Source organism: Macaca fascicularis, chromosome 9 (genome assembly GCF_037993035.2).
Source record: "Macaca fascicularis isolate 582-1 chromosome 9, T2T-MFA8v1.1".
NCBI lineage: Eukaryota > Metazoa > Chordata > Mammalia > Primates > Cercopithecidae > Macaca > Macaca fascicularis.
The window spans coordinates 32490723-32518564 of NC_088383.1; the positions used below are offsets into that span (position 1 = coordinate 32490723).

Here is a 27842-nt window from a genome sequence, read left to right on the forward strand (position 1 = left end):
ACTATAATAAAAGGGTTAATTTTTATGTTCAGTTTTTTATTCTCTCGGTTGCCAGAGATGGGGGGAAATCACATTAAGTGCTGGCAGCCAGGTTTTGTCACGAGAACAAGGCATCAAAGGGCGAAGTCCGTGAATGATCTTGGGAACTGCGCGTCACCCTGACCTTTAGAGGCGACTGCATCCTGATTGGCTGCGTATGCCGCCCTCTTCCCGGGAGTCGGGAGGGTTGTAAATACAGAAGAAATGGAAAGGCAGGTAATCAAACAAGGCCGCCGCAGTACGCGGCGCTGGGAAGGGGAAGGGGGAGGCTTCGGGCTTGAATCTGGTCCTCCGGGTGGGCTGGACGGTAATCCCCAGTGGAGTGCGCAGGCTTGCGGAAGGACGGGAGGGAGTGCAGAGAGCACAGGAGGGCCCACGTGTGTCCCGTGGGCGTCGCCCAAGCCTCCCCCCCTCCCCTCCGCAGGACAGGTAGGGGCGGGGATGGGTGTGCTGGGGGTGTGGTGGGCGTGCTGGGGGTGTGGTGGGCGTGCTGGGGGGGGTGGGTATGCTGGGGGTGTGGTGGGCGTGCTGGGGGGTGGGTATGCGGGAGGGAAAGGGGTGTGCTTGGGGGGTGGGCATGCTAGGGGGTGGGTATGCTGCGGGGGTTGAGTGTGCTGGGAGGGAGGGGGTAGGTGTGCCGGAGGGGTGGGCATGCTGGGGGGCTGGGCATGCTGGGGTAAAGGGGTCTGGGCATCCCAGGGGCGGGGGCTCTAGGCGAGGCCCCCAAGGAAGGAAGCCCCTCCCCCGCATCCCTGCTGAGTGCGCGTCCGGGTGAATTTGGGGAGCAGGTGGCGCGGGTGTCTCCGCCGCCGTCCAGGTGGGCGACGAAGAGTCCTCACCCAGGAAACGGCGTTTCTGCTCCACCGGGGACAAGCCCAAGCGCTGCCTCGGGTCCGGACAGGCCCCGCAGGGCTCGTCCCCCTAGGCCTCTGTAGTGTGACCAGGAGAGCGGCTTCTCCTCAGGCGATCTCCATCCAGGTCCTGGGGCCGGCAGCCGCGGCCGGGGCACCTCCTGCGCTCGGGAGGAAGCACAGGTTCCAGAAGAGCCGTAAAATGGCAAATCATGCTAAGCTCTGGGGTGGAGCTGAAGGGGCCCTGTCTCCGCCTCGCAGCCAGGGCTTCGGGGTGGGGCGCCTAATTAGTGTTTGCTGATTGGCGACCGGCCGGCTCGGTAACCACGGCGACCGCGCGGCCCCGCCCATCCCCGGCCCAGTATCCCCGCCCCCCACGCTCCCCATTGGCCCCCGGCGCTTCCCAGCCTACCAGTCACCGGCCGCGTCTCCTTACAAAGGGTGGAAAGACACCGCCTGGCAGAAGCCACGCCTCGCACCGGGAAGCCCGGCTGACGGCTTAATTGAGATTAACATAAACTCCAATCAGAGAGGAAAACGCGGACAGGATTACCTAATCCTATATGCTTAAGAGAGTACCTAGAGAGCGCGAGCAGCCTCTAATAACAGGCCCTCGGCAGGTTCTTCCTCCTGGGTATCTATCTAGACTCTAGTTCAGGCTCCATCATTACCTAATTCAATGCCACTTCCCTTCTAGGGGTATCTGTTTTCTCAATTTAAAGAGAAGGCTTGTCTGTCAGGACCCTACCAACTCCAGATTTCTATGAGCTACAGGGTCTGAGCGACGCCTGCAAACCAACACTGTTCATTCAGACCTGAACCGCTAAGCACTGAATCGGAGTTGATTTGACTTTGCTTTTTTCTTTGCCTCTGTCTGCAGAGGGAGAAATAGCTGCCTCATTCTCTCTTGCTGGAGGAAAAAAAAAAAAAAAAAAAAATCAGTAGGTGTTTAATCTGCAAGGAAGATGAATTTCCCATCTAACCCAAGGAGATATGGGACAGCTCCGGGGTAAAGACTGATAGAACTGTCAGATGTCAGAGTAGGCACAGGCCATAAATAATCCAGTCCAACCCCCTGGCTTTCCAGATGAATCAGGCCCAGAGACGCCAGGCGACTTGAGCAAGGCCACTCAGCTGTCAAGAGCCCGGGTAGAAATCAGCGCCCTTTCTGCTACACCATTCTGAATGGCTCCGGCCACCTGCTTGCCTCAAGGATCCCAGTTTTCTCTGTCTTCCCTTTCTCTTCTTCCTCCTCCTCTTACAATGTTCAATAATAATTGGCAATGTGCAAATCAGACTCTCAGGACCTCAGAAGCAAGGACCAGGCTGAATTTTTCTGATCCTAGCAAAGGTGGATTCCTTGAAGAAAGCTGCCTTTCAGTCTAAAGTTCTGAAGGATTCCAGTGATTTTGCAACCTGCAGACTTTAGTTCGGAAGGACTTACAGTCAATTTCACAAACTTTCAAAGCCTTAAGGAGCAGTGATGAAGCATTGGTAAGCAGTTTCGGAACTGAGGCTACATTCTCTGATTTTCCAAATGACCTAACCCCACAGCACAGGATCTACTGGATTTGATATCTGCAAAGACTTACCAGCCAGGCACAGTGCCTCATTCCTGTAATCCCAGCACTTTGGGAGGCCAAGGAGGGAGGACCACTGGAGGCCAGGAGTTCAAGAGCAGCCTGGGCAACATAGTGAGACCCTATCTCTACAAAAAAATTAATAATTATCCAAGTGTGGTATCCATGCCTGTAGCCCCAGCTACTTGAGAGGCTGAGGCAAGAAGATTACTTGAACCCAGGAGTTTGAGGCTGCAGTGAGCTATAATCACACCACTGCACTGCAGCCTGGGCCACAGAGTTGAGACCCTGTCTATCTTAAAAAAAAAAAAAAAAAAAAAAAGGAAAAGAAAGAAAGAAAAAAAGAAAGACTTGCTTCCATTCAAGGATAGATTTCCTCATTTTACCAAGCCCACCTCATTCCCTTTACCTCTTTCTTAGGCAACCTCCTCTACCCTAGCATCAAGCATTTATCAGAGTCCTATAATTTCATCAAATGCAGGCACTTACCAGGTTTACAAAAAATAGTCTGTCTTGGAGAGCTTCCATTGTGATGTTGAGGCAGAGCAACTGTATTTAAGGGCAACTCAAGACTAGCCCACCTGAAAGGTTCCCACACCCAAACTAACTTGCAGGTACAAACGAAGTCACATCAGTGTGAATACCGAGGTTTTGATGACTCACAGCCCCCACCAACAAAACTTCAGGACCTTGGGTGCCTCCCACCCTGCAGTGGGCTCAGGGGCTCCCTCCCTTGTGCTAATAGAGTCTTTCTCTGCAGCTACCTGTGGTCCAGGGCCTGAAAAGCCACTTAAAGTCATCACTTCCCCATTGCCTGTAATCCTAGCACTTTGAGAGGCCAAGGAAAGAGGATCCTGAGTAACTGGGGCAACAGGAATGCACTACCACACTTGGATAATTCTTAATGATTTTGTAAAGAGGGAGTCTCGCTATGTTGCCCAGCCTGTGAATGCTGTCCTGTTGCTTCATCACGCTGCTACTTCAGGAAAGTTTGTGAAATCAGAGGTAAGTCCTTCTGAGTCAAAGCCTGCAGGTTGCAAAATCACTGGAATCCTTCAGAACCTTAGATTGTGGCCACATGAAAGGAAGGTTTCTTCAAGGAGAGGTGGGGGTAGAGGAGCAGTCACTTATGTCTTGGTCTGGCTTGGTGAATCTGCATTTTTACACAAACAATAGGGCAGAGGGAGCAATCAGATATGCATTTGTCTCAGATGAGCAGAGGGATGACTTTGAGTTCTGTCCTTTGTCCTGCACCTGCGAAGATAAGCTATCAATTTACATTGCCAAGGTGAAATTCAACAGAACTGTTTTAGAGTAAAGATCTTGAGGCCCACAAGGAACTTCCTAGTGGGTAAATTGTGAGGGAGATATGAAGGTTTTTAAAAATCTTTGTAGCTGTCTTATTTAGAAATAGAATGAGAGGCAGGTGTGCCTGATGCAGTACCCAGCTTGATTTTTCCCTTTGGCTTGGTGATATGGGGGTCCTGAGATTTATTTTCTTTTCACATTGACATGAGGAGAAAAAATCCACTGAACTCTCTTGAGTAGGCATCCCTCTTCTGGACTTGTGCAGGAGGGGACACTGGTATTTGTTATCCCACCCAGCCAAGCTTGGGGTATAATTGATTTTTGGTCTTTGGGTTTCTAAATCAGTCTTATGACCTCATTAAAAAATGAATGAGGGTCAGGCGCAGTGGCTCATGCCTGTAATCCTAGCACTTTAGGAGGCCGAGGTGGATGGATCATTTGAGGTCAGGAGTTTGAGACCAGCCTGGCCAACATGGCAAAACCCTGTCTCTACTGAAAAATATAAAAATTAGCCAGGCATCATGGCACACGCATGTAATCCCAGCTACTCAGAAGGCTGAGGCAGGAGAATTGCTTGAACCGGAGAGGTAGAGGCTACAGTGAGCTGAGATCATGCCACTGCACTCCAACCTGGGTGACAGAGCAAGACCTTGCCTCAAAAAGAAAAACAAAAAACAAAACAAACAAACAAACAAACTGAATGAGTCCCCCAGAACCTCTGGGCAGGTGAAAAAAAAAAATAGTTTTTAGACCTACAAACTTCTGACCAAATTCCTGCCTGTGAAGTCCTACAAGCAGTAGGTCAGAGTCTTCCCAAACTCCTCTGAGCCACAGCCAGCCATTTGCAGCAAATAGTTTTCATGTTTGTTGAATGAACAAATGGATGAATGAATGAGCAAATGAAAAAACAGATGACTGGCTGGTTGGCTAGTTGGATAGATGAACAGATGGATGAAAAGAACCAGTTGATATAATACTTGTCCCCTGAAAATCTCAAGCTGAAATGTGATCCCCAGTGTTGGTGATGGGGCCTGGTGGGAGCTGTTTGGGTCATGGGGACAGACTCCTCATGAATGGCTTGGTGCCCTCCTTGTGGTAATGAGTGAGTTCTTGCTCTATTTGTTCATGCATGAGCTGGTTGCTTAAAAATGCCTGGCTGAACACTGCTGGTGGGAGTGTAAATTAGTTCAACCATTGTGGAAGACAGTGTGGTGATTCCTCAAGGATCTAGAACTAGAAATACCGTTTGATCTAGCAATCTAATTATTGAGTATATACCCAAAGGATTATAAATAATTCTGCTTTAAAGACACATGCACATATATGTTTATTGCAGCACTATTTACAATAGCAAAGACTTGGAACCAACCCAAATGCCCATCAATAATAGACTGGATAAATAAAATGTAGCACATATATACCATGGAATACTATGCAGCCATAAAAAGGATGAGTTCATGTCCTTTGTAGGGACATGGATGAAGCTGGAAGCCATCATTTTCAGCAAACTAACACAAGAACAGAAAACCAAACACCGCATGTTCTCACTCGTAAGTAGGAGTTGAACAATGAGAACACATGGACACAGGGAGGGGAACATCACACACCGAGGCCTGTTGTGGGGTGGGGGACAAGGGGAGAGAGAGCATTAGGACAAATATCTAATGCATGTGGGGCTTAAAACCTAGATGATGGGTTGATAGGTGCAGCAAACCACCATGACACATGTATACCTATGTAACAAACCTGCACGTTCTGTACATGTATCCCAGAACTTAAAGTAAAATTAAAAAAAAAAAAAATGCCTGGCCGTGTCTCTTGCTCCCTCTCACACCATGTGACACGTCTGCTCCCCTTTCCCTTCTGCCATGAGTAAAAGCTTCCTGAGGCCTCACTAGAGGCCAAGCAGATGCTGGAGCCATGCTTGTACAGTCTGCACAACTGTAAGCCAAATAAACCCTTCTTCGTTATGCATCACCCAGTCTCAGGTATTCCTTTATAGCAACACAAAAAGGACTGAAACAACATTATATATATTGAGAGAGAGAGGAGACAGATATCCCAGGGGAGAGGGAGAGGGAGAAGGTGGCTCAAGGGCACCAGTGAAGGAGTTGATCTTGCCTCCTAATCTCCCCCTGTGTCTCCTGGGAGACTTTCTCCATCAGCTGTCCAGGCTCTTTCACTGCCCGAACACCTACGTAAATGGCCTGAGGCCGGGGGTCACCGTCTCCCCAAGTCCTTTGCTCCTGCAGGGCAGATCCAATCGCACTGTCTTCAGGCCCCGTAGTCACATTCATCCCTCTCTGGGCCTGCAGGCTTTATACCAAGTTGTCCTCCAGCCTTAGGTAGGGTTAGGAGGACCCAGGCAGGAGGAAGCGGGATATGCAGCTGCTGAGACTCCCAGTGAGGGTTCCCTGTGGGGCCAGAGACAAAGGTGGAAACGAAATGCTTGCTGCTCTCACCTCTGGCCTCCGAGACCCCACCCTGCACAAAGGTGGGGCTGTCGGGTGCCAGGGTGGTGGGACAGCAGCCCCAGAAGGCCCGTGTGACCAAGTCATTGTCCCCTCCCCATCTGCTCCTGGAGAGAGGAATCCCAGGGCAACCTGCGAATGCCATCTGTGAGGTTGGCACCTTCAACCACAAGCCCCTCTCAGGGTCTCCGCCTGAACTCCCGGGTCACATCAGCTGAGCACCTGGCAGGGCTCTGAGGGACCGGGCCTCCACACAGGAAAAAGGCCTGGGTAGGCAGCAACGTGCTGCTCAGAGGGACTGAGAAAAGGAAAACAAAGTGCCACCATTTTGCTGCGAGTCCCCGCTGCTTGGAAACTTTGGCTTTTCTGCTGATTTTGGTGGGAAACCCCATTCTGCTATCTTAGCAAAAGGCCGGGAGAGCCAGGAACAGAGCTGGCCGCAGGGTCTGCAAGCATTCCACAAGGGCTGGCTTTTGTTCTCACGCAAGGTTTCCAGCCTAAGACAAATGCTTTCCACATGGACTGAGAGAAGGAGACCTCCTTCCACTCGCTTTTGATCCTCAGACACTGCTGTGTGGCAACAGTCAGCATCCCACAGACAGCCTTCCCGAAACAGAGGACCCTCAGGGACCTGCCCACTCCCACCTCCGAGCGGGATGGCCACCTTTCCACACTGTGCTGTACCCGACCCCTCAACAATTCAGGGTCATGCCCTGAGACCCCAGGGAGCTCATCCTTACCACCAGGAAGGGTCTGATGTACAGCACCAACTGCCCTGATGCATAGACTGCTGTTGGTGGATATCCACAGTCTGTGGTCATCCCAGATCCCTGCCCAAAACTACCTTCCCCAGAGCCCTGGGGTCCCTCACTGCTCTCAGATAGACCAGAGTCCTCCCCCTGTAACTAGCAGCTGAAATTACATGACAACAAACCCAAAGGCTAGGGGAAAACACTGTCATCGCTGCTGGTGGCCATGTCCATTATTATAGTCTCTCTGTAGGAAATTTGTAAACTAACGAAACAAATAAAAATAAAATATTCCCTTACAATGAGCATACTCTTGGATTAAGTATTCTCACTTCTAGGAAGTTATCCCCAGAAAATCAGCAGGAATGTAGCAAATAACTTCTACATAAGATGCTCCCTACATCATTTGAAAAAATTAAAAAATTGGAAACAACCTCAGTGACTACTAATTGGGGATCAAGTGGTCTCTTGTATTTTGAGTCCACAGTCACATACCCCTATCAAAAGTAATGTTTGCATATACCCTAATAAGTAGTCATTTACTTTTAATAAACTATATATAGGTACTATCAAACTTAAAGTGTTATATGCATTACAAAACACATGATATGGAAATTTTAAGCAATATTTTAAATTTGCTCTATTTTATTCATTAATACTTCAGAAATATTTTGGTTTAAAAAGACCCATGTGTTTTTGGATTAAATCGATCATTTCTTAAAGTCTTAGTTTAACACTATAATACAACTGAAAGTTTAATGTATTTCCATTCTTGGTTATAATAGATGTAATAATTCAAAACAATCTTTTATAAAGACACAGATACTAATAGAGGAAAAGCATAATTGGACACACTTAATAAATCAAGAAATTAATTTCTCATTCTCATACACTAAGTATACAGAAATTTTTATTGAAATTAAGCTAAGTAAATTTTCTACTTCTATGACGTCAACCAAGAGGTCTTATATTTTTTATATTTAATGCATACAAAATACTAAAATTTTCATTAGAAGATCTTTAAATTAGTCAGAAAATTCTGTTTCCATGTTTTATTTTATTTTTTCCTTTTAAAACATGTAACTTTTATTTTAAGTTCAGGGGTCCATGTGCAGGTTTGTTACACAGGTAAACTTGTGTCATGAGGGTTTGTTGTGCGGATTATTTCATTACCCAAGTATTAAGCCTAGTGTCCATTAGTTATTTTTACTGATCCTCTTCCTCATCCCACCCTCCACCCTCCAATAGGCCTCAGTGTGTGTTGTTCCCCTCTGTGTGTGCACATGTTCTCATCATTTAGCTCCCACTTATAAGTGAGAACATGCAGTATTTGGTTTTCTGTTCCTGAGTTAGTTTCTTAAAGATAATAGCCTCCAGCTCCATCCATATCCCTGCAAAGGACATAATCTTGTTTGTTTTGTTGAGTTTTTTGTTTTGTTTGGTTTTTGCGATGGAGTGTCACTCTGTCACCCAGGCTGGAGTGTGATGGTGTGATCTCGGCTCACTGCAACCTCCGCCTCCCGGGTTCAAGTGATTCTCCTGCCTCCCGAGTAACTGGGATTACAGGCATCTGCCACCATGCTCGGCTAATTTTTTGTATTTTTAGTAGAGAAGGAGTTTCACCATGTTGGCCAGGCTGATCTCGAACTCCTGACCTCAGGTGAGCCGCCCCCCTTGGCCTCCCAAAGTGTTGGGATTACAAGCATGAGCCATCGCGGCTGGCCTCATTTCGTTTTTGAGACAGGGTTTCACTCTGTTACCCAGGCTGGAATGCAGTGGTGCAGTCACAGCTCACAGCAGCCTTGGCTTCCCAGGCTCAAGGGGTCCTCCCACCTCAGCCTTCTGAGTAGCTGGGACCACAGGCATGCGCCCCCACACAAAGCTAATTTTTTATTTTTTGTAGAGACAATGTCACACTATGTTGCCCCGGCTGGTGTCAAGCTCCTGGGCTCAAGCGATCCTCCTGCCTCAGACTTCTAAAGTGCTGGGATTACAGGTATAAGCCACTTTGCCTGGCTTTCAATAGTATTTTCCGATGAAAGACTATATTTAAATTCTTCCCCATATTTGTTTCATGTGTTATTTTGGCCAGTTTTACCATGTTATATGACCTTTAAGCTTCTAAATATTTATTATCGGTAGTTTAGTAAAAATGTTTAAGGACTGAAAGATTGCATGACTTTCAACATCAGTGAAAGGAAGTTGAGATTTGTCTTTGTATTTTCAATGTTAATTGTTTAACTGTCTTACCTATGGTGATACTCTTATGAGTTTATACCTCAAGGTACTATATGCACTTAGCGTAAGGCCATCATGAATGAAATGACTGTATACCTGTGATTCACATAATCTTCTTAAGTGTTAATATATTTCTGGCTGACTCTTTTCAAATCTGAATATGCTGTTATTTTCTCATCTAACAAGAATGATGATGAGTTCACAATGGAATCTGAAAAAGAATCCACTCAGCCATTTTCTTGTTCTCTTTTTGTGCTCTGAGCTTTTTACTTTTATATATTTAGGCAATACAAGTGCAGATTTCTTTTTCTTTTTTTCAAGACGGAGTCTCACTCTGTCACCCAGGTTGGAATGCAGTGGCACAATCTCAGCTCACTGAAACCTCTGCCTCTCTGGTTAAAGCGATTCTCCTACCTCAGGCTCCTGAGTAGCTGGGATTACAGGTGTGCGCCACCACACCTGGCTGATTTTTGTATTTTTAGTGTAGACAGGGTTTCACTATGTTGACCAGGCTGGTCTGGAACTCCTGACCTCAAGTGATCCACCTGCCTCAGTCTCCCAAAATGAAAGTGTAGATTTCTTACATGCATATATTGTGTAGTGGTAGAGTCTGGGCTTTTAGTGAACCCATCACCTGAATAGTGAACATTGTACCCAATAGGTAATTTTTCAACTCTCACCCCACTCCCAACATCTCACCTTTTGCAGCCTACAGTCTGCATTATCTTAGCTAGAAATTAAGCCACCTGTCTATTTTGTGAAGGTTATTAGTTAAAATAACCTGGATATCTCTTTAACCAAACACTTAGAAGCTGCAGTAAATTGCAATTTGCAGAAAGCAAACAAAAATGTGCAGGTGCCGCTGTCAACCCTCTGCCCCCTGCCGGACCCCACTGGCACCACATGTGCAGGCCGACCAGGACGGGGGCCAGGTATTAGAAAGTAATAAAGCTTCATTTCTGTCTTGTTTTTAGATAAAAATAAAGGTGAAAGGAAGTTGTAGTATTTTCTTCCCTCACCCAGTGGATGGTCTGGCATGTACCTCACTTTGAGGATCACAAGGGAATACTTGAGAGTCATTTAAAATTGTGTTATGGAAGACTATAAGCACATGGGAAAACATCTATAATATATTAAATGGAAAACGGTTCGAAACCAGGATATATAGGAAAGGCTATTTTATCTAAAAAGTGTAGGGCGCACACACATGCACACGCACGTGACATTTATTCATATAAATGACAGGAGGCAAATCAAAATGTTTGTCTAACAATACTTCATGCCTGTCATCACCGGTGCTAATTTAGCCCTCCTTTGGGTTACGTGGGTGTGTGTGGGGTTGCTAAGGTTGTAATGTTTGTCCCCTCCAAACCTCAGGTTGAAATGCAATCCCCAGTGTTGGAGGTGGGGACTGGTGGAAGGTGTTGGGGTCATGGGGTTGGATCCTCAAATAGACTAGTGCACTCCCTTGGGGGTGAGTGAGTTCTCACCCTAGTTCCCGGGGAGTGAATCGTTGAAAGAGCCTGGCTTCCTTGGTTTCTCCTGCTGTGCAATCTCTGCATGCAACAGCTCCCCTTCACTTCCTGCCATGAGTGGAGCAGCCCGAGGCCCTCACCAGATGCCCAGTCTTGAACTTTTCCAGATATCTACACTGTGAGCCAAACATGCCTTTTTCCTTCATAACTTACCCAGTCTCAGGGATTCCTTTATAACAACATGAAATGGACTAAGTCAGGGTACACACATCATCCCGGAAGAGCAAGAGAACACATCTGGCCCTTGGCGTGAATGCACCGGCAGAGATGACTGTGTCCAGATAGGGGAGCAATGAGCAAGAGGCTGAGTCAGGCCTCAGCTTCCTGAGAGCAGCCCAGGTGGGCTGTAGGCTGTCTGCAAACTGGCTGGCCACCAGCAGCCAGGGAAGGGAAAAGAAAGTCCAAGCCAGAGGGCACATTTCCCAGCCTCCAACTTTGTCCCAGAGCAGACTTTCTGACAGCCTGGGCGTAAGCAGTGACCTCCAAGAGAACCTCACAAGACTTTGTGTCATGTCCTCCTCACATGTCAGAGGGCGGGGTTTGGGTTCTCATGTCAGGAGGGGAGTGTCACATGCTAAATAGAAATAGACTTGTCTAGCATTAGGGCAATGTGAAACCATTGACCGGAGGCCATTAGCCAGACATGGTGGCATGCACCTGTAGTCCCAGCTACTCGGGAGACTGAGGCAAGAGGATTGCTTGAGGCCAGGAGTTTGAGGCTGCAGTGAGCTAGGATTCTACCACTGCATTCCAGCCTGGGCAACAGAGCAAGACCCCAGACTTCGTGTTCTCTCTGATGCTGCTCAGCCTGCAGGTCCTGAGCCCCTCCACTCCACATCTCCATTGAATGAAGAGCTTTCTTTGGTTTCTTGCCAATGCTATTTAGTGCATGTGTCCTCTCTCTTGACTTCTATGTCAGCAAGTCTTACGAGGCCTGACAGGAACCTAGGGTCTATCACTGAGGTGGCCAGGACTGACTGCCTGACCTTGACTATGGCCATTCAGAATCCCATGTTCCTCTCCTCCTCCGGCCTCCCTGATTGGGACACATCAGTGCCAAGGGAGAGCAGGAGGAGACCCTAGAAGAGTTAGGGAACCAACCAGGATTCCTGAGCTGTCCGTCATCTGCCACACCCTGGGGTTCCCTTCCCATTAGACACACATCTCATAGGTGAGGTTTTTTTTTTTTTTTGAGACGGAGTCTCGCTCTGTCACCCAGGCTGGAGTGCAGTGGCCGGATCTCAGCTCACTGCAAGCTCCGCCTCTGGGGTTTTACGCCATTCTCCTGCCTCAGCCTCCAGAGTAGCTGAGACTACAGTGTCCGCCACCACACCTGGCTAATTTTTCGTATTTTTTAGTAGAGATGGGGTTTCACCAGGTTAACCAGGATAGTCTCGATCTCCTGACCTCATGATCCGTCCATCTCAGCCTCCCAAAGTGCTGAGATTACAGGCTTGAGCCACCGCGCCCGGCCCATAGGTGAGGTTTTTACTGGCCCTACTGATAATACCGGGACTGGGTTTGTTTTTGTTCTTTGTTTGTTTGTTTGTTTGTTTGTTTGAGACAGAGTCTTGCTCTGTTGCCCATATTGGAGTGCAGTAACACGATCTTGGTTCACTGCAACCTCCACCTCCCGGGTTCAATCTATTCTCCTGCCTCAGCCTCCCAAGTAGCTGGGATTACAGGCATGTGCCACCACGCCCAGCTAATTTTTGTATTTTTAGTAGAGATGGGGTTTCACCATGTTGGCCAGGCTGGTCTTGAACTCCTGACCTCAGGTGATCCAACTGCCTTAGCCTCCCAAAGTGCTGGGATTACAGGCGTGAGCTGACGCGCCCGGCCATGGGTTCTTTCAGCATACGTGGCCCCTGAGTGTCTTCTTTTTCTCAGATCAAAGTCTGGGGCCAGGCCAGGTGCAGTGGCCCCCACCTGTAATCCCAACACTTTGGGAAACAGGCAAGAGGATCGCTTGAGGCCAGGAGTTCAAGACCAGTCTGGGCAAGAAAGGTAGGCCTCAACGCTACAAAAAGTAGTTTTTTTAAAAAATTAGCCAGGCATGTTGGCACACGCCTATAGTCCCAGCTACTCAAGAGGCTGAGGTGGGAGGATCACTTGAGCCCAGGAGTTCAAGACCTCCGTGAGCTATAACTGCACCACTGCACTCCAGCCTGGTGACAGAGAGAAACCTTTTCTCTAATTTTAAACAAAAAAAAATATTGAGCCATGGAGATAAGAAAATTATAACATTCTTTATTTCAGCTGCCATGTCTTGATTCTCAAATAAGACAATTGCACACATTCTCTCTTTTAGTCCTATCAATAGGCCCTATGGGGTACATTCTTTTGTCTTCATTTTCATAGGTGAGGAAACTGAGGCTCAGTGAGGTTAAATAAGCAATTTGCTTGAGGTCTCATAGCCAGGAAGTGGAAAAGCAGAGGCCCAGTGAACGTGGGTGTGTCTGGCTGCCAATCCTGGGCACCTCCCCATAGGCTGCACTGCTAAAGCTTTGACCGGTCAGCAGGCCATTGCAGGGCCATGTTGTGGACTCTTGTCCCAAGGCCCACCCCTTGCGCCCGCCAAGACAGGTCTGGCAGTCCTCAGCAGTTCATGTTGACTTGGAGCTGGTGACAGCAGGGGCTCAGGGAAGCACCTAAGGGCCCCCACCCACCTACTTTTGGTATTTCATCCCATAGCCCAAGGAGGGCTTCAAACCCAAATGTCCCCAGACCAGGTCTGAGCAAATGAGATCCGATCTTCTCCAACATTTGGTAGCACATCAGGTCGATAGCATTGAGATTTGGAAGTAGAGGGAGAGCCGTGATGGAGGGAAATGGGGAGTCAGGGGCCTGGGGAGAAACATTTCTGAATGCCCAGTTGTGCCCACTGCACCTGCTTCCTCAGTCCCCAGAGCTCAGCCCATGGTGGGTGTGGGGCCTCAGATGCCTGTGAGTATGCATGTTTGAGTGTGCACGTGTGAGAGTGTGTGTACTCACGTGAGTGCATCTGTGAGTGTGTGAGTGTGCATGCATGTGTGAATGAGTGTGTGTGGAGGTGTGCACATGCATGTATGGTTTAAGGGAGCACAGATTCTCATCAGTCTGAGTTGGGGAATGAGCATTCATTTGAGGCCACAAAGGCCAAACATGTGCTCTGTCCTCCTGCCAGCTCTGGGGCCTCTGGCTAAAGTAGCCTATTTTATGGATGAGAAGAAAAGCCCCAAGCACATTTAAGAGGCCACCTGGAGAGCTGATTATGATTTTTAAGAGCTAATGCCGCCACCCACGACTCACTGTTTATGAACAGCCTTCGGTCACCATCACTATCATAAACTGTGTGAGAGACCCTGTATATTCGTGGGCCACCCAAAGCACTTGGTGGGCAGGGGACAGTCAGCACTAATCAAGGTGCCGGGAGGAGAGAGGGCCCCTTGGCTGTGCTGGATAAGATGAGAACTGAGACCAAACAAAGGCTGCGAAGGCAGCTGCTCCCGCACGCAGCTGTGCAGCGGCCTATTGAAGGTGACAGATCCCGTTAAGTTATGCAGCCAGGCGCACAGAGGAGCCAGGCCCCTGTAAATCAACAACAGGCCCACATCTTTGGGAAGGCTTCTGCAAGCCTGAGGGCCTGAACAGGCCCACAGCCTGGGTATAAAGGAAGAAAAGGGAGGAAGAAAGGGGTGTGTGGTTATCCTGCAAGACAACACTGACAGCAAAGCTCTGAGCATCGGTGGTGGGGCAGGAATCTCAGGAACCCCTCATCTCTTCCTCCTGAGCCCCTGGAAAAATCCAGAAGCTCTGAACCCTTAGGGCTGCCTGAGTTGAGCCCAGTGCTGCCCAGCCTGTAGCAGGCAGCCTCAGCCACAGAGTAGATCAGCCCCCATCGTCCCTGCAGCCTGGAGGGAGATGGGTGTGGTGGCTCCCTGGAGGGTGTTAGACTGGACTATAAAATAGGGGTGCAGGGCAAGCCCCCTCCAGTCCTTCCCGCTCTGATTCCACAACTGTTCGGTGCCAGGGTGAGATTCCTCCCTGAATCCCTCCCTGAATGATAGAAGGAAGACACCCCGCGGCCCCCACTCTGGAGCAAGGAGAGAGCTCTGCAGGCATTGACTGAGACATCGCCAGTGAGGAGACCGAGTTTCAGAGAAGCCACTGATGTGTCATGCCTAATGACGAAGCTGAAATCAGAACCTAAGTCACTTGGTGGCCAGCCCAGTTCCCAGTGCCACAAGGTGACCAGGTCAGGTGTCTGCTTGGTGGCTGCCAAGTTTCTGAAATGTTGCTCTCTGAAACGATGACACAAAAATAGAACCTAACAGGTTCATAGCTGAAAACAGGGATTGGTGAAAAAAAAAAAATCAAGCCTTCAGCTGCAGCTCTTGGTTTTTTCTTTGGCCTCCCTGCTGCCACCCCCATCACCTAGTGCAGACAAAAGCAGGAATTAATCACTATTATTCATAGAGCTGCCTCAGTGAGGAGGTGAACAGCTTCCCGTAGCACTGACTTCCAACACTATGGAAACAAGGGGAGGAAAACGGGGGAGAGGAAGGAGCGCCTAACTCCACAGCGGGAGAAGGGTTCCGAATTTGTGGCTCACACCCTCTCTTCAACACACAGAGAACGCCTTGCCCTGTTTATCTGCTGTATTTGTAACAGGTGCAAACTCACGAAACTCATCCAAGTGCAGCAAGTCGGCTTCCTTTAGGTAAAAATCATTTCAGTATTTAGAAAGGCAATTTCTCTTTTGGCCATAAAGACCTTCTCAAAACTCATGGAAAAGTTGCACAGCAATGTGAATGTACTAATGCCAGTGAACTGTACACTTTAAAAATGGTCAGTTTGAGATCATGTATATTTTACTATAATTTTATTTATTTATTTTATTATTTATTAATTATTTTTGAGACAGTCTCACTCTGTTTCCCAGACTGGAGTGCAGTGGTGCAACCAGAGCTCACTGTAGCCTCAAACTCCTGGGCTAAAGCAGTATGCTCACGTCAACCTCCTGAGTAGCTGGAACTACAGGCATGTGCCACCACACCCGGATAATTTCTTTAATATTTTTTGTAGAGATGGTGTCTCACTATGTTGCCCAGGCTGCTCTTAAAGTCCTAGCCTCAGGTGATTCTCCCACCTCAGCCTCCCAAAATCCTGTGATTGCAGGCATGACATACCATGCCTGGTGATATGGTTTGGCTGTGTCCTCACCCAGATCTCATCTTGAATTCTCACATGTTGTGGGAGGGACCCAATGGGAGATAATTGAGTCTTGGGGGTGGGCCTTTCACTTGCTCTTCTCATGATAGTGAATAAGTCTCATGAGATTTGATGGCTTTATAAGGAGGAGTTTCCCTGCACAAGCTCTCTTTTTGCCTGCTGCCATCCATGTAAGATGTGACTTGCTTCCACCATGATTGTGAGGCTTCCCCAGCCACATGGAATTCTAAGTCCATTAAACCTCTTTCTTTTGTAAATAGCCCAGTCTTGGTTATGTCTTTATTAGCAGTGTAAAAAGGGACTAATACACCTGGCCACAATTTTTTTAAGTGAAAAAAAAAAAAAAAAAAACTAAAGGGAATAAAGAGGAAAGTGTTCAGTTGTTTCCAAGGTTGCCTCTGGAAAGACTGCACAAACTTCTGAAGTCCACAGGAGTGTGGGAAAGCACTCAGCCCAGAGAGTCCAACCCTGCCAGGGAATAGAGCCTACCATGGGCTCACCTCAGTCCTGGTGTGCCGTGCTCCATCCTCTGCCCTCACCCTTGGACCCCAGGGCAGCTCCTCAGCAGAGGCCTCCACAGGGCCAGAATCAAGACTTAGCCGAGCTCCAAGCATTCAGTCCACACCATTCAGTACCAAATCCATTGAAGGAAACACTGATTCTCAGAAGCCACCTTTCATGGCCACAACCTCCATAAGAGCAGAGTACAAAACAGCCATCAGGCTGGGCGCAGTGGCTCACGCCTGTAATCTCAACATTTTGGGAAGCTGAGGTGGGCAAATCACCTGAGGTCAGGAGTTCAAGACCAGCCTAACCAACATGGTGAAGCCCGACTCTACTTAAAAAAAATACAAAAATTAGCCAGGCATGGTGGCAGGCACCTGTAATCCCAGCTACTCGGGAGGCTGAGGCAGGAGAATCACTTGAACACGGGAGGCTCTCTTTGCTCACTGCAACCTCTGCCTCCCCAGTTCAAGCAATCCTCCCACTTCAGCCTCCCGAGTAGCTGGGACTACAGGTGTGCACCACCATGCCCAGATAATCTTGAATTTTTCATGGAGAAGGAGTCTCATTATGTTTCCCAGGCTGGTCTTGAACTTCTGGGCTCAAGTGATCTGCCCTCCTCAGTCTCCCAAAGTGCTGGGATTACAGGCATGAACCACCAGGCCTGGACTGGATGGAGTTTCTGTTTAGGGTGATGGAAAAGGTTCTGTAGATGTTCTGATGGCTGCACAGCATTTCTAATGCACCTAATACCACTGTACAATTAATGTTCACTTAAAAATGGCTAAAATAGTAAATTCTATTTTATGTATATTTTAATCACAATAACACAATTCTTCAGTTACTTAACTCCTCGGGGGGGAGATACATATATGTCTATTTCCTCACTGCTATGTTAATAAGGATTCCACAGGCTCAGAGAAAAGCAAGCAATGCAGTCTGGTGGACTTCTGATTTCTTTTCTTTTCTTTTTTTGGGGGTGTGTGTGACAGAGTCACCCTGTCTCACGAGGCTGAGTGCAGTGACGCAATCTCGGCTCACTGCAACCTCCACCTCCCGGGTTCAAGCAATTTTCCTGCCTCAGCAAGGCGTGGTGGTGCACGCCTATAATTCCGACTGAGGCAGGAGTTACAGGAATTACAGGAGTCGCTGGAAATTACAGGTATGCACCACCGCACCCTGCTATTTTTTTTTTTTTTAATTTTTAGTAGATACAGAGTTTTGCCATGTTGGTCAGGCTGGTCTTGAACTCTTGACCTCAGGTAATCCATCCATCTCGGCCTCCCAAAGTGCTGAGATTACAGGGGTGAGCCACCGTGCCCAGCCTGGACTTCTGATTTCTGTGGTAGCATGCCAGATTTCCAGACTGAGCTGCCCTCTGGAAAGAAAGAATATGTGGGATAAAATAGAAATAAACTCTTTAAAAGCATCAATAAACTGACTGGAAAGTAACTACTAGGCTAGAACCTAAGGGGACGTAGGAACCCAGAGAAGTAGTAGAACCTCAAAGCATCAGGGCTGCTTTCTCCCTGCACACTGTGGCCATGGTGGGCAAGCTTGGGCTTTAGGCTTTACCAGCCTGTTCAACAAGGAAACAGAAGCCAGAACTGGGGCCCAGCCAAGATACAGAGAACCGATCAAAAAACCTTCCCACCGTGAGGCCTGCACTCTCAGGATTAGGATGGCTCGTAGTAAACCCACACTCCGCATGCGTGCACTCACACCCAGGAGGCACAGGTTCTCTCCACAACCAGAAAGGCAGGGAGAAAAGGAAAGGGAACACCTCATGCCTAGACCCTGGCCCTAGGTGAATTGGCAGCCTAGATTCACGGGAAACTCAAGCTAAGAATGTGGTAGAGGGCGGCCCCAGATGGACCCAACCCATTTGACAGGAACAAGATCAATAAATATTAGCAACCGCCACCACCGTCACTGTCATCACTCCCTCCACCATCACCCCCACCCCACCCTGCAGCCCTCTGCTCTCCCCTCCACCCTCCCCGTTTCCTCCCAGTTCCTGCAGGCCACCAGGTGTCCTGCCCTGGGCCTCTCCATGGGCTCCACATTCTCTCTGTGCCTGGCTAACTCCCCCTCACCCTCCTGACCTCAGCTCCAGGAGCATTTTCCCAGGGAAGCTTGCTCTGACTCAAGTCTAAACCAGGCCCTTTTGTCAACAGACCTTTATAAGCCTGTGTTCCTTGCTTTCAGAGTGCTTAAATCAGTTCTGAATTATACATTTGTAAGTAGGATTATTTGATTAACATCTCTGTTCCTCACTCAGGAGACCATAAATTCCCTAAAAGCAAGAAATGTACTTGGTAATATTCATCATAAATTCCAGTGCAGAACGCATAAAAAGTACTCAAAATCATTTTCGAATGGATGAATTGCAAAGGCTCAGGAGACATAGGGTTTCTTCTAACTCTGCCACTTACCTTGTGCCCCTTGCCAGGCACTGAGCTTTCTGCATTTTAGTTATCCCTCTTGTATAATGGAATAGTAAGACCTACCCCAAGTACCTAGCAGGGTTCTTATAACATCCGACTGAAACCTGGCTGGGTGCAGTAGCTCATGCCTGTAATCTCAGCACTTTGGGAGGCCGAGGCAGGCCGATCTCTTGAGGCCAGGAGTTTGAGACCAGCCTGGCCAACATAGCCAAACTCCCTCTGTACTAAAAATGCAAAAATTGGCCAGGCATGGTGGTGCATGCCTGTAATCCCAGCTACTACTTGGGAGGCTGAGGCACAAGAATCCCTTGAATCTGGGAGGCAAAGGTTGTAGTGAGCTGAAATCATGCCCCTACACTCCAGTGTAGGTGACAGAGCAAGACTCTGTCTCAGAAAAAAAAAAAAAAAAAAAAAAAAAAAAAAACAACAACTGAAACCCAATATATTAAAAATGTAAGGAATTTTATGATAGGTTGGTAGCTGACTTGATATCAAATTGTACCATATGGCAAACCCTTATTGAGTACTTACTATAAGTCAGGCACTTTGCAAAGTGCTTCAAATGCATTATCTCATTTAATCCTTATTTTAAAAACTAAAGATGTTTTTGTCTGCATTCTACACACGAAGAAACCGAAGCCCTAAAATCTCAGGAAACTTGCTTTGACTCCAATGAAGAAATTTGGGGCCAGGCATCATGGCTCTCACCTGGAATCCCAGCATTTTGGGAGACCAAGGCAGGAGTTCAAGACCAGTCTTGGCAACATAGTGAGACCTGATCTCTACAAAAAAAATAAAAATTAGCTAGGAATGGGGGCATGCACCTGTAGTCCTAGCTACTCAGGAGACTGAGGCGGGAGGATTTCTTGGGCCCAGGAGGTCAAGGTTGCAATGAGCCATGATGGCACCACTGCACTCCAACCTGGGTGACAGAGAGAGACCTTGTCTCAATACAAAATAATAAATAAATAATGATCTTTTGGCCAGGCACAGGCACAGTGGCTTACATCTGTGATCCCAGCACTTTGGGCGGTCAAGGCAGAAGGAGCACTTGAGCCCAGGAGTTTGAGACCAGCCTGGGCAACATAGCAAGGCTCTGTCTCTATTTTTATAATAAAAGATAAATAAATAAACAACACTTTTTTAACTTTAAGGTTTAAAAATTTTGCCACTGCCTCCAGATCCAAATGTATTGTTTCCAAAGTTTTTAAATAGAGCTGCACTTTGACTGCACTTCTAGTTTTGAATAGAACTATTTCAGTCTACTGTGGACTCAGTTTACAATTACCATTTTGCTCTTGGAAAGTCTTCATATGTTCAGTGCAAAGCAGTTTTCAATTTCAATCACCCACGGAGCAGGAAATCCCTCTGTGTTCAGTGCCTAGCCTAGTGATGTGTCGTGCAGGCATGCCCTCAACATGCCTTTGGATGGTAGAGAAGAGTGACAATTACAAGGGTTTTCACTATGTTTCTGTAACCCTAAGATTCATCATCGTAAGCAAGAAAAATCAAAACAGAAAGAGCATGATGATGATTTTGTGAACATCTGACTAGGTTATGAGTGGGTAGCTATTTTATTTTGAATATGTACATGCTAAGTTTCCTTTCTGCCAAGAAGCATTTTTAACTCCTATCTGAAGTTCAAGGAAATCAAAATTCACACACACAGAGACACACACACAACCATCTCAGCGTACTTTCGCCAAAGACAATGAACAGAGCAGACAAATCAATCTGACAGGTAATTTACCATTGTGGTTTGATTTCATCAGTCTAGCCACAATGCATTATGAACCAGGAAAATTAGACAAGTCAGGAGGATGATAGTATCAGTGTTTAATGTTTATTTTCCATTACCTGGCAGCACAATTATTCTCAGTAAAATATATCCATTCTCTCAGAGAAAAGCTTTAAGCAGTGGAGCTAATAAAAATTGTACTATTAAAGTTTAAAGCAGACTCAGCAACTTGGAGAAAGAGATAGTGTGTCTTTTATTGATGATTGGTGTGACAACTAGAACTCCCGGCAGATTTATCATGGCGTTCAGGTGAATTGAAGGGAAACGGCATCCTCTGGACAAACAACTGCTATATTCACTAAACAAAAGATTTTTTCTCCTTCCCTTGAGAATGTCCTGCAAAAGGTAGTCATTTTAAACTGGGTTGACAGTTCTGTGTTGGTGATTCCAACCCAAAACAATGTAGGACAAAGTCACTAAAAATCTCACGTCAATATGGGATGGGTCAATCAATGTTCCACATAAGCTGACGCCCAAAACCCAGGTATAAGTTCATCCAAAGGTGACTGGGACAGTGGAGTTTTTGAACATAGACAAGTTGTTTGAGACAGGTCTCAAATACAAATATTTCTTTCATATGGGGACAATTTCTTCCCAATGATCTGGAAGAATAGGGCAATCCAACCCTGAAAAAAAATGTTAGATTTCTTATTCTTCAAATGTGATTTAAATGTTTCTACTTTTACCACTGTCTCCCCTGTAACCAGCTACCAAAGAAATCAGCTTTTTGGTTTTGGGGGATGGGGAGTGAAGGTTTTTTAGTCTGTTTGCTTGTTTGTTTGTCTTATTTTTGAGACAGCGTTTTGCTCTGTCGCCCAGGCTGGAGTGTAGTGGCACAATCTCAGCTCACTGCAGCCTCGAACTCCTGGGCTCCCGAGTAGCTGGGACTCCAGGTGCGTGACACCACGCCTAGCTGATTTTTTATTTTTATAGGGACAGGGTCATGCTGTGTCGCCCAGGATGGCCTTGAACTCCTGGGCTCAAGCAATTCTCACACATCTGCTTCCCAAGGTGCTGGGATTACAGGTGTGAGCCACTGAGTCCAGTTGCTTCAGTTTTAAGATGGTGTTTCCTTAGAAGCAAAAAGATCAATGCCAGAAGTGACTAAAATGCAGTTTCTAAGGCCTTATAAGTTTAGTCCTAGCTCATTCCACCATAGAGAAAAATCAATAATAATAATAGAAGTATCAATAATAATAAAGCTGTAGTGAGGGATACAGTCTACAGAAAACAAAGCACTTGATGAATTTTTCTATCTTTTCATTCTACACTATTGTCAATAACACTCACTAAACAACATTTCATTTCTCATCACACTCAGAGTCAGGGAAACAATTTAGCTGAACCTAATGCCTAACTATTCCAAATTCTCAAAAAGTATAACTATACATTTATATATCATATTCATCCCCAGGGCATCTCAGAGACAAAGTATCTCTCAGATCCTAGAGCAGCTGTCTGATGGTCAGACCACCAGTCAAGTCAGAGAACCTGGAACCATGTCAAGAAGTAGCTTCCCTGGAGACTAGAAGAGGAAGGCGGGAAGAAGGAGGAGGGAAAAGGTGGTAAAACTATCAGGTACCATGCTCACTACCTGGGTGATGGGATCATCCATACCCCAAACCTCAGCATTACACAATATATCCAGTTAACAAACCTGCACGTGTACACTCTGAATCTAAAATAAAAGTTGAAAATTGATAAGTAAATCCATTGCTGTGAATTCAGGCTTGTGGAATTTTTACATTTAGTTGCATTGAGTTCAGATAATAATCAATGCTGTATTCCACTAATTTGACCCTCTGCTGCCTGAATATAAACGAATCAAACACAAGCAGAATGTTCACTATTCTGCTTCTTGTAGCACTTGGGCAGGAGCCAACAGGGCATGTCCCCGTGTATGCCACAGCTTCCTGTAGCCCTGAGCATAAATAACAAGCCTTATTTATTGGTTGTATCACCAGCAACAAAGCCTGGGCTAAGGCACCAATGACCCTGGATGAGAACAAAACCTGTAGGAGAATCTGATCTGTAGGTGATCCAAAATTCACATGAAAAAATGAACAAATAAATCAAGAAAGTTATTAAAAGGATAAGTAATGGGGGAGGAAGAAAGACAAGTTCTACAAGCTAGTAAAATATTCCATGAAGTCTCAAAAAATTGTATAACATGAGCACACGGATTATAAACCAATGGTATAAACAGCAAGTTCAAAGATGAACCAACATATGGAAATCCAGTATGTGATAAAAGTGTCATCACAAGCCGGTGTGGCAAAGATGACTTTTAAGTTGGGATAACTGGGTAGAACGGATATTTTATATATTTAGAAACACAAAGTGGAAAATGAAATCATAAGAAAACAGAAAAAATTCCTTTTTATCCTTGGAGTGAGGGAAGATCTAACCACAAGTCAAGATCCAGGCACTTTTTTTAAAGAAAAGAATAATATATTCAACTATATAAAAATAAAAAATGTTTGTATGACAAAAAGAAAAAATAGACAAATGACGAAGTGGCAAAAAAAAAAATCAACAACTTACATCATGAACCAACAGTACTCAAACCTTTTGGTCTCAGGAACACTTTGCACTCTTAAAAATTATTGAGGGTTTCAAAAGTTGTGTTTATGCAGATTTTATCTATTGCTATTTACCGTATTAGAAATTAAAAATGGAAAAACTTTAAAAATATGTATTAATTGAAAATAAACCTATTTCACATTAATATAAATATTTTATGAAAATAGCTGTTTTTTAAAACAAAATGTAGCTATTATTTTATACACTTTGTAAATTTCTTTAATATCTGCATTAATAGAAGATAGCAAGATTCTCATAGCTGTTTCCACATTCAAGCTGTTGCTTTGATAAAAGAACACAGGGGAATATCCAGCTTCACACATATATGTAATTGGAAAAGGGAGGAGTATTTTAATCACCTTTTTAGATAATTATAGATATTTTTTCATAACAATAAAATATGACAAGTGGAATCTGAAACCGTATCTATGAACTTTTCATGCTTTATTAAATTATAACTCACTATTCTATCTTGCAATTTGAATGGCTCTTTTATCCATCATGTTTTTGTAATATCACGCACCCATTGCTCTCCTTTAATACGAATTGGTTCACTGCATTGTGTTGAGCTTCCAAAGGTTGACACATCTCATTATACAACATTTAAAAAATCAGATTTGTTAATATTTCCACTAATCTCATCCCAACCGGCCTTGAATACTGAGAAGCTGTTCAGCTCATGGTGGTGAATACAAGTTTTTAAAATTCTGGTTTTCTCTTGAAAGCCTGAATTTTGCCATCAACAGGTACTCCTGGTCCTTTCCCTTAAGGTGAGAGGATCACTTCATTTGTTTTTGAGAAAGCATCTGCCAGATATCGGAGTCTGAGTAACCAGAGATTGTCAGTAATTCTTTCAAATAAAAAATGATCTTCCATGAAAAAGTAGCTAGTTCAGTTTGTGACTCAAAAAGTGACTTCTGGCCGGGTCCGGTGGCTCACACCTGTAATCCCAGCACTTTGGGAAGCCGAGGTGGGAGGATGGCTTGAGCCCAGGAGTTCGACATCTGCCTGGGCAACATGGCCAACTCCCATCTCTATAAAAAATACAAAAATTAGCTGAGTATGGTGGCACACGCCTGTAGTCCCGGCTATTCAGGAGGCTGAGGCAGGAGGATCGTGTGAGCCAGGGAGACAGACGCTGCAGTGAGCTGAGATCATGCTACTGCATTCCAGCCTGGGTGACAGAGCAAGATTCCTTCTAAAAAAAAAATGACTTCCTCAAGATAACCATCATGCTACGGTAAAAATGTTTTATGTGGCCAGGCATGGTGGCTCACACCTATAATCCCAGCACTTTGGGAGGCTGAGGTGGGTGGATCACGAGGTCAGGAATTTGAGACCAGCCTGACCAATATCATGAAACCCCGTGTCTACTAAAAATACAAAAATTAGCCAGGCATGGTGGCACGCACCTGAAATCCCAGCTACTTGGGAGGCTGAGGCAGGAAAATCGTTTGAACCCGGGAGGTGAAAGTTGTGGTGAGCTGAGATTGTGACACTGCACTCCAGCCTGGGCGACAGAGCAAGACTCTGTGGAAAGAAAGAAAGAGAGAGAGAGAGAGAGAGGGAGGGAGGGAGGAAGGGAGGGAGGAAGGAAGGAAGGAAGGAAGGAAAATTTCATGTGCACTTCATATTTCAACACACAAGTAAAAATTGGAGAAAACTAAAAATGTATTGCTTCATTATTGACATTTTTAAATGAAATTGCCTTTTTTTTTCTTCAAGTGTGTGAAGAATACAATGGTATTAGTTTGATGCCATTTCCTTGATTCATGAGGTTAACATCACTAATAAGGAAAAATCTCACATCATATGTCTTCTCATGTGCTAGGCTGAGAAGATACAACCTGCATTTCACCTGAATCTTATCAGATAGGACTGACTTGGGTTGTGGGATATTCTGCAAAAGAAATGACCTGAGCTCTTCATGAAAGTCAAGTCACGAAAGACCAAAAAGTGGGGAGAAAAAAGACTAAAGAAACCGCATATATTCAAAGAGACTGAAAAGACATGAAAATGTAATGCACGATCCTGAATTGGAGCCTTTAAAAAATTAAATTAGTAAAAGGGAAATTTTGGAAACATTTGGTTTGAATTAAGACTCTACATAGTAGTATTGTAGTGTATCAAGTTAAATTTTCTGATTTTTATCATTGTCTACAGATATGCAACTAAGTATGTTTTTGAAAGAAATACATTCTGAAATGTGAAACATATAGCACATATAAGAGAAATGAGAGAATGACAAAGTGGTCACCTGGAACAGGGTGAAAGATATATGGGAGTTCTTTGCACTATTCTTGAAATTTTTCTGTAAGTTTGAAATCATTTTGAAATAAAATTTTTTAAAGAAAAGAGGGAAAAAAATACCAATTTGCTTATATTTGTATAACTACTGAAGTGATGACAAGGATAGCATGGTGACCTGGAGTGGGACATGGAGTGAATGAGGACAGGGTGGGAGTGAAATTTATCATGTATTATATATCTTTTAATATCATTTTGACTTTTAAACTTAGTATAACTAATTCAATTTTTTTTTTTTTTTTTTTTTGAGACAGGGTCTCACTGTGTCATCCAGGCTGGAGTACAGTGGTGCAGCCACTGCAGCTGTGAGTTCCTGGGCTCAAACCATCCTTCAACCTCAGCCTCAGCCTCTTGTGTAGCTGGGACCACAGGCACGGGCCACTGCGATAGGGGTCTTAATGTGTTGCCCAGGCTGGTCTTCAACTCTTGGTCTCAAGTGATTCTTCTGCCTTGGCCTCCCAAAGAGCTAGGAATACAGGCATGAGCCACCATGTCCAGTCTAAATTAAATCTTAAATCATAATCCCTATATTAGTCTGGCCTCCTATAGGTAATTAGATTCAATGCTTACTGCCATTTTTGATTGTTTGTTTTTCTCATTAATCTCCTGGTTATCTGAGTTTATCTTCTAGCAGTATTCAGAAGTAATCACTAGGCTAACTTTTGACACTGGTCTTGATTGCTGTTTTTGAAATTTTGAAATGGAATGTATGACCTCTGTCTTGAGTCTTTCATTCAACATTGTTTGTGAGATTCATATAGATAATACATGTCAATAGTTAATTGACTTCCATTACTGAAAATCAAGAATATATTTAGATAATTAGTAATATGTGTAGATGTTTTTCTAGTCTTTATTCTGTTCAATTGTTCTGTCTATATCTTTATATTAATATTACATTACTGTAGCTTTAGAGCAGGGCGTCCAATCTTTTGGCTTCCCTGGGCTACATTGGAAGAACAATGGGCCACACATAAAATACACTAACACTAACAATAGCTGATGAGCTGATAATAATAATAATCACACAAAAAAAAAACCCTTGTAATGTTTTAAGAAAGTTTACAAATTTCTGTCGGGCTGCATTCAAAGCCGTCCTGGGCCGCATGGAGCCGGTGGACTGTGGATTGGACTAGCACCCTTTAGAGTCAGTTTTGATATCTGGTAATAGAAGTTTTCAAACTTTGCTCTCCTTCAACATAGTTTTGACTATTCAAAGTTCTTTTTGATGCCATATACATTTTAGAATCAGCCTTGACCATTTCCAGAAACGAATCTGCCAGGGTTTTAATTGGGATTGCATTGAATTTATAAATTAATGTTGTGGAGAACGGAGACTTCTAATATATAAGCAAGGTATACCTTTCCATAGGTTTTCTTTAACTTCTCCCTAGAATGTTTTGTAGTTTGCTGTGTAAGGCCTTGCACATCTTTGTTATACTTAATTCTGCATATGTGATGTTTTTGATGCTATGGTAATAGATCACTTTTAAGTTTTATTTTCTAACAGTTTATTGCTGACATTAAAAGTACAATTGATTTTTATATTGCTTTTGTACTCACTTGACCTTACTAAATTCATGAATTCTATTAGTTTATTGTATGTTTTTTTTTTGGTTAAAAAAAAAAATGACAGTTTCATATCTTGGTTTTGGATCATTACACCTTTAATTTTATTCTTGCGTATTGCACTGTCTAGGACTTCCGGTAAAGTGTTGAGTTGTCATGGTGACTGAGCCTTGTCTCATTCTCAATCTTAGGAACAGCTTTCAAAATTTAAACATTAAGTATGATGTTTGCTGCAAATTTTTGAAGTATTCTATGTCAGATTAGGAAGTTCCATTTGCTAAGAGTTTTTATTATGTATGGTGTTTAATTGTATTAACTGTTATTTTTGTATCTACTAAGATGATCTTGTGATTTTTCCCTTTAGTTAGTTATGTTAATGTGGTAAGTTGTATTGATTGGTTTGGTTTTCAACTATTAAACCAAAACTTGTATTTCTGAAATAAATCTAGCTTGATCATGGTGCACTATGCTTCTTATAAATAATAAGATTTGATTTGCTAATATTTTGTTTAGAATTGCACCAATATTTATGAGAGAGACGAGTCTATAATTTTCCTTTCTTGTCGTGTTCTTGTTAGGTATGAGGTTTTGCTGGCCTCAAAAAAAATGAGCAAGAACTGTCCCCTCCTTTTTAATTCTCTGCAAATAT

At 44.9% G+C, this 27842-nt stretch overlaps 1 protein-coding gene and 2 long non-coding RNA genes across 4 annotated transcripts in view; 1 reads left to right on the top strand and 2 right to left on the bottom strand.

The window, feature by feature from the left end:
* Nucleotides 1-19: 19 nt before the first annotated feature.
* Nucleotides 20-1102, bottom strand: LOC135965050 (uncharacterized). Its single transcript, XR_010577894.2, has 2 exons — nucleotides 879-1102; nucleotides 20-206 (listed from the first exon to the last, which is right to left on the bottom strand). It is a non-coding gene; the product is annotated as an uncharacterized lncRNA (long non-coding RNA).
* On the top strand, nucleotides 193-27673 carry LOC135965051 (uncharacterized). 2 transcript variants are annotated; one of them, XR_012417568.1, is made up of 3 exons: nucleotides 193-255; nucleotides 22149-22312; nucleotides 25879-27673. It is a non-coding gene; the product is annotated as an uncharacterized lncRNA (long non-coding RNA). The 2 variants fall into 2 exon arrangements; XR_010577895.2 differs by lacking the exon at nucleotides 193-255 and adding an exon at nucleotides 3157-3475.
* The window catches only part of ARHGAP12 (Rho GTPase activating protein 12), a 149525-nt gene continuing 139126 nt past the window's right edge, over nucleotides 17444-27842 (bottom strand). Inside the window, exon 20 of the mRNA XM_065520507.2 lies at nucleotides 17444-17867. Within this exon, the coding sequence (XP_065376579.1) occupies nucleotides 17723-17867 (145 nt within the window). The 3' untranslated portion in view covers nucleotides 17444-17722. The remainder of the gene's footprint in view (nucleotides 17868-27842) is intronic.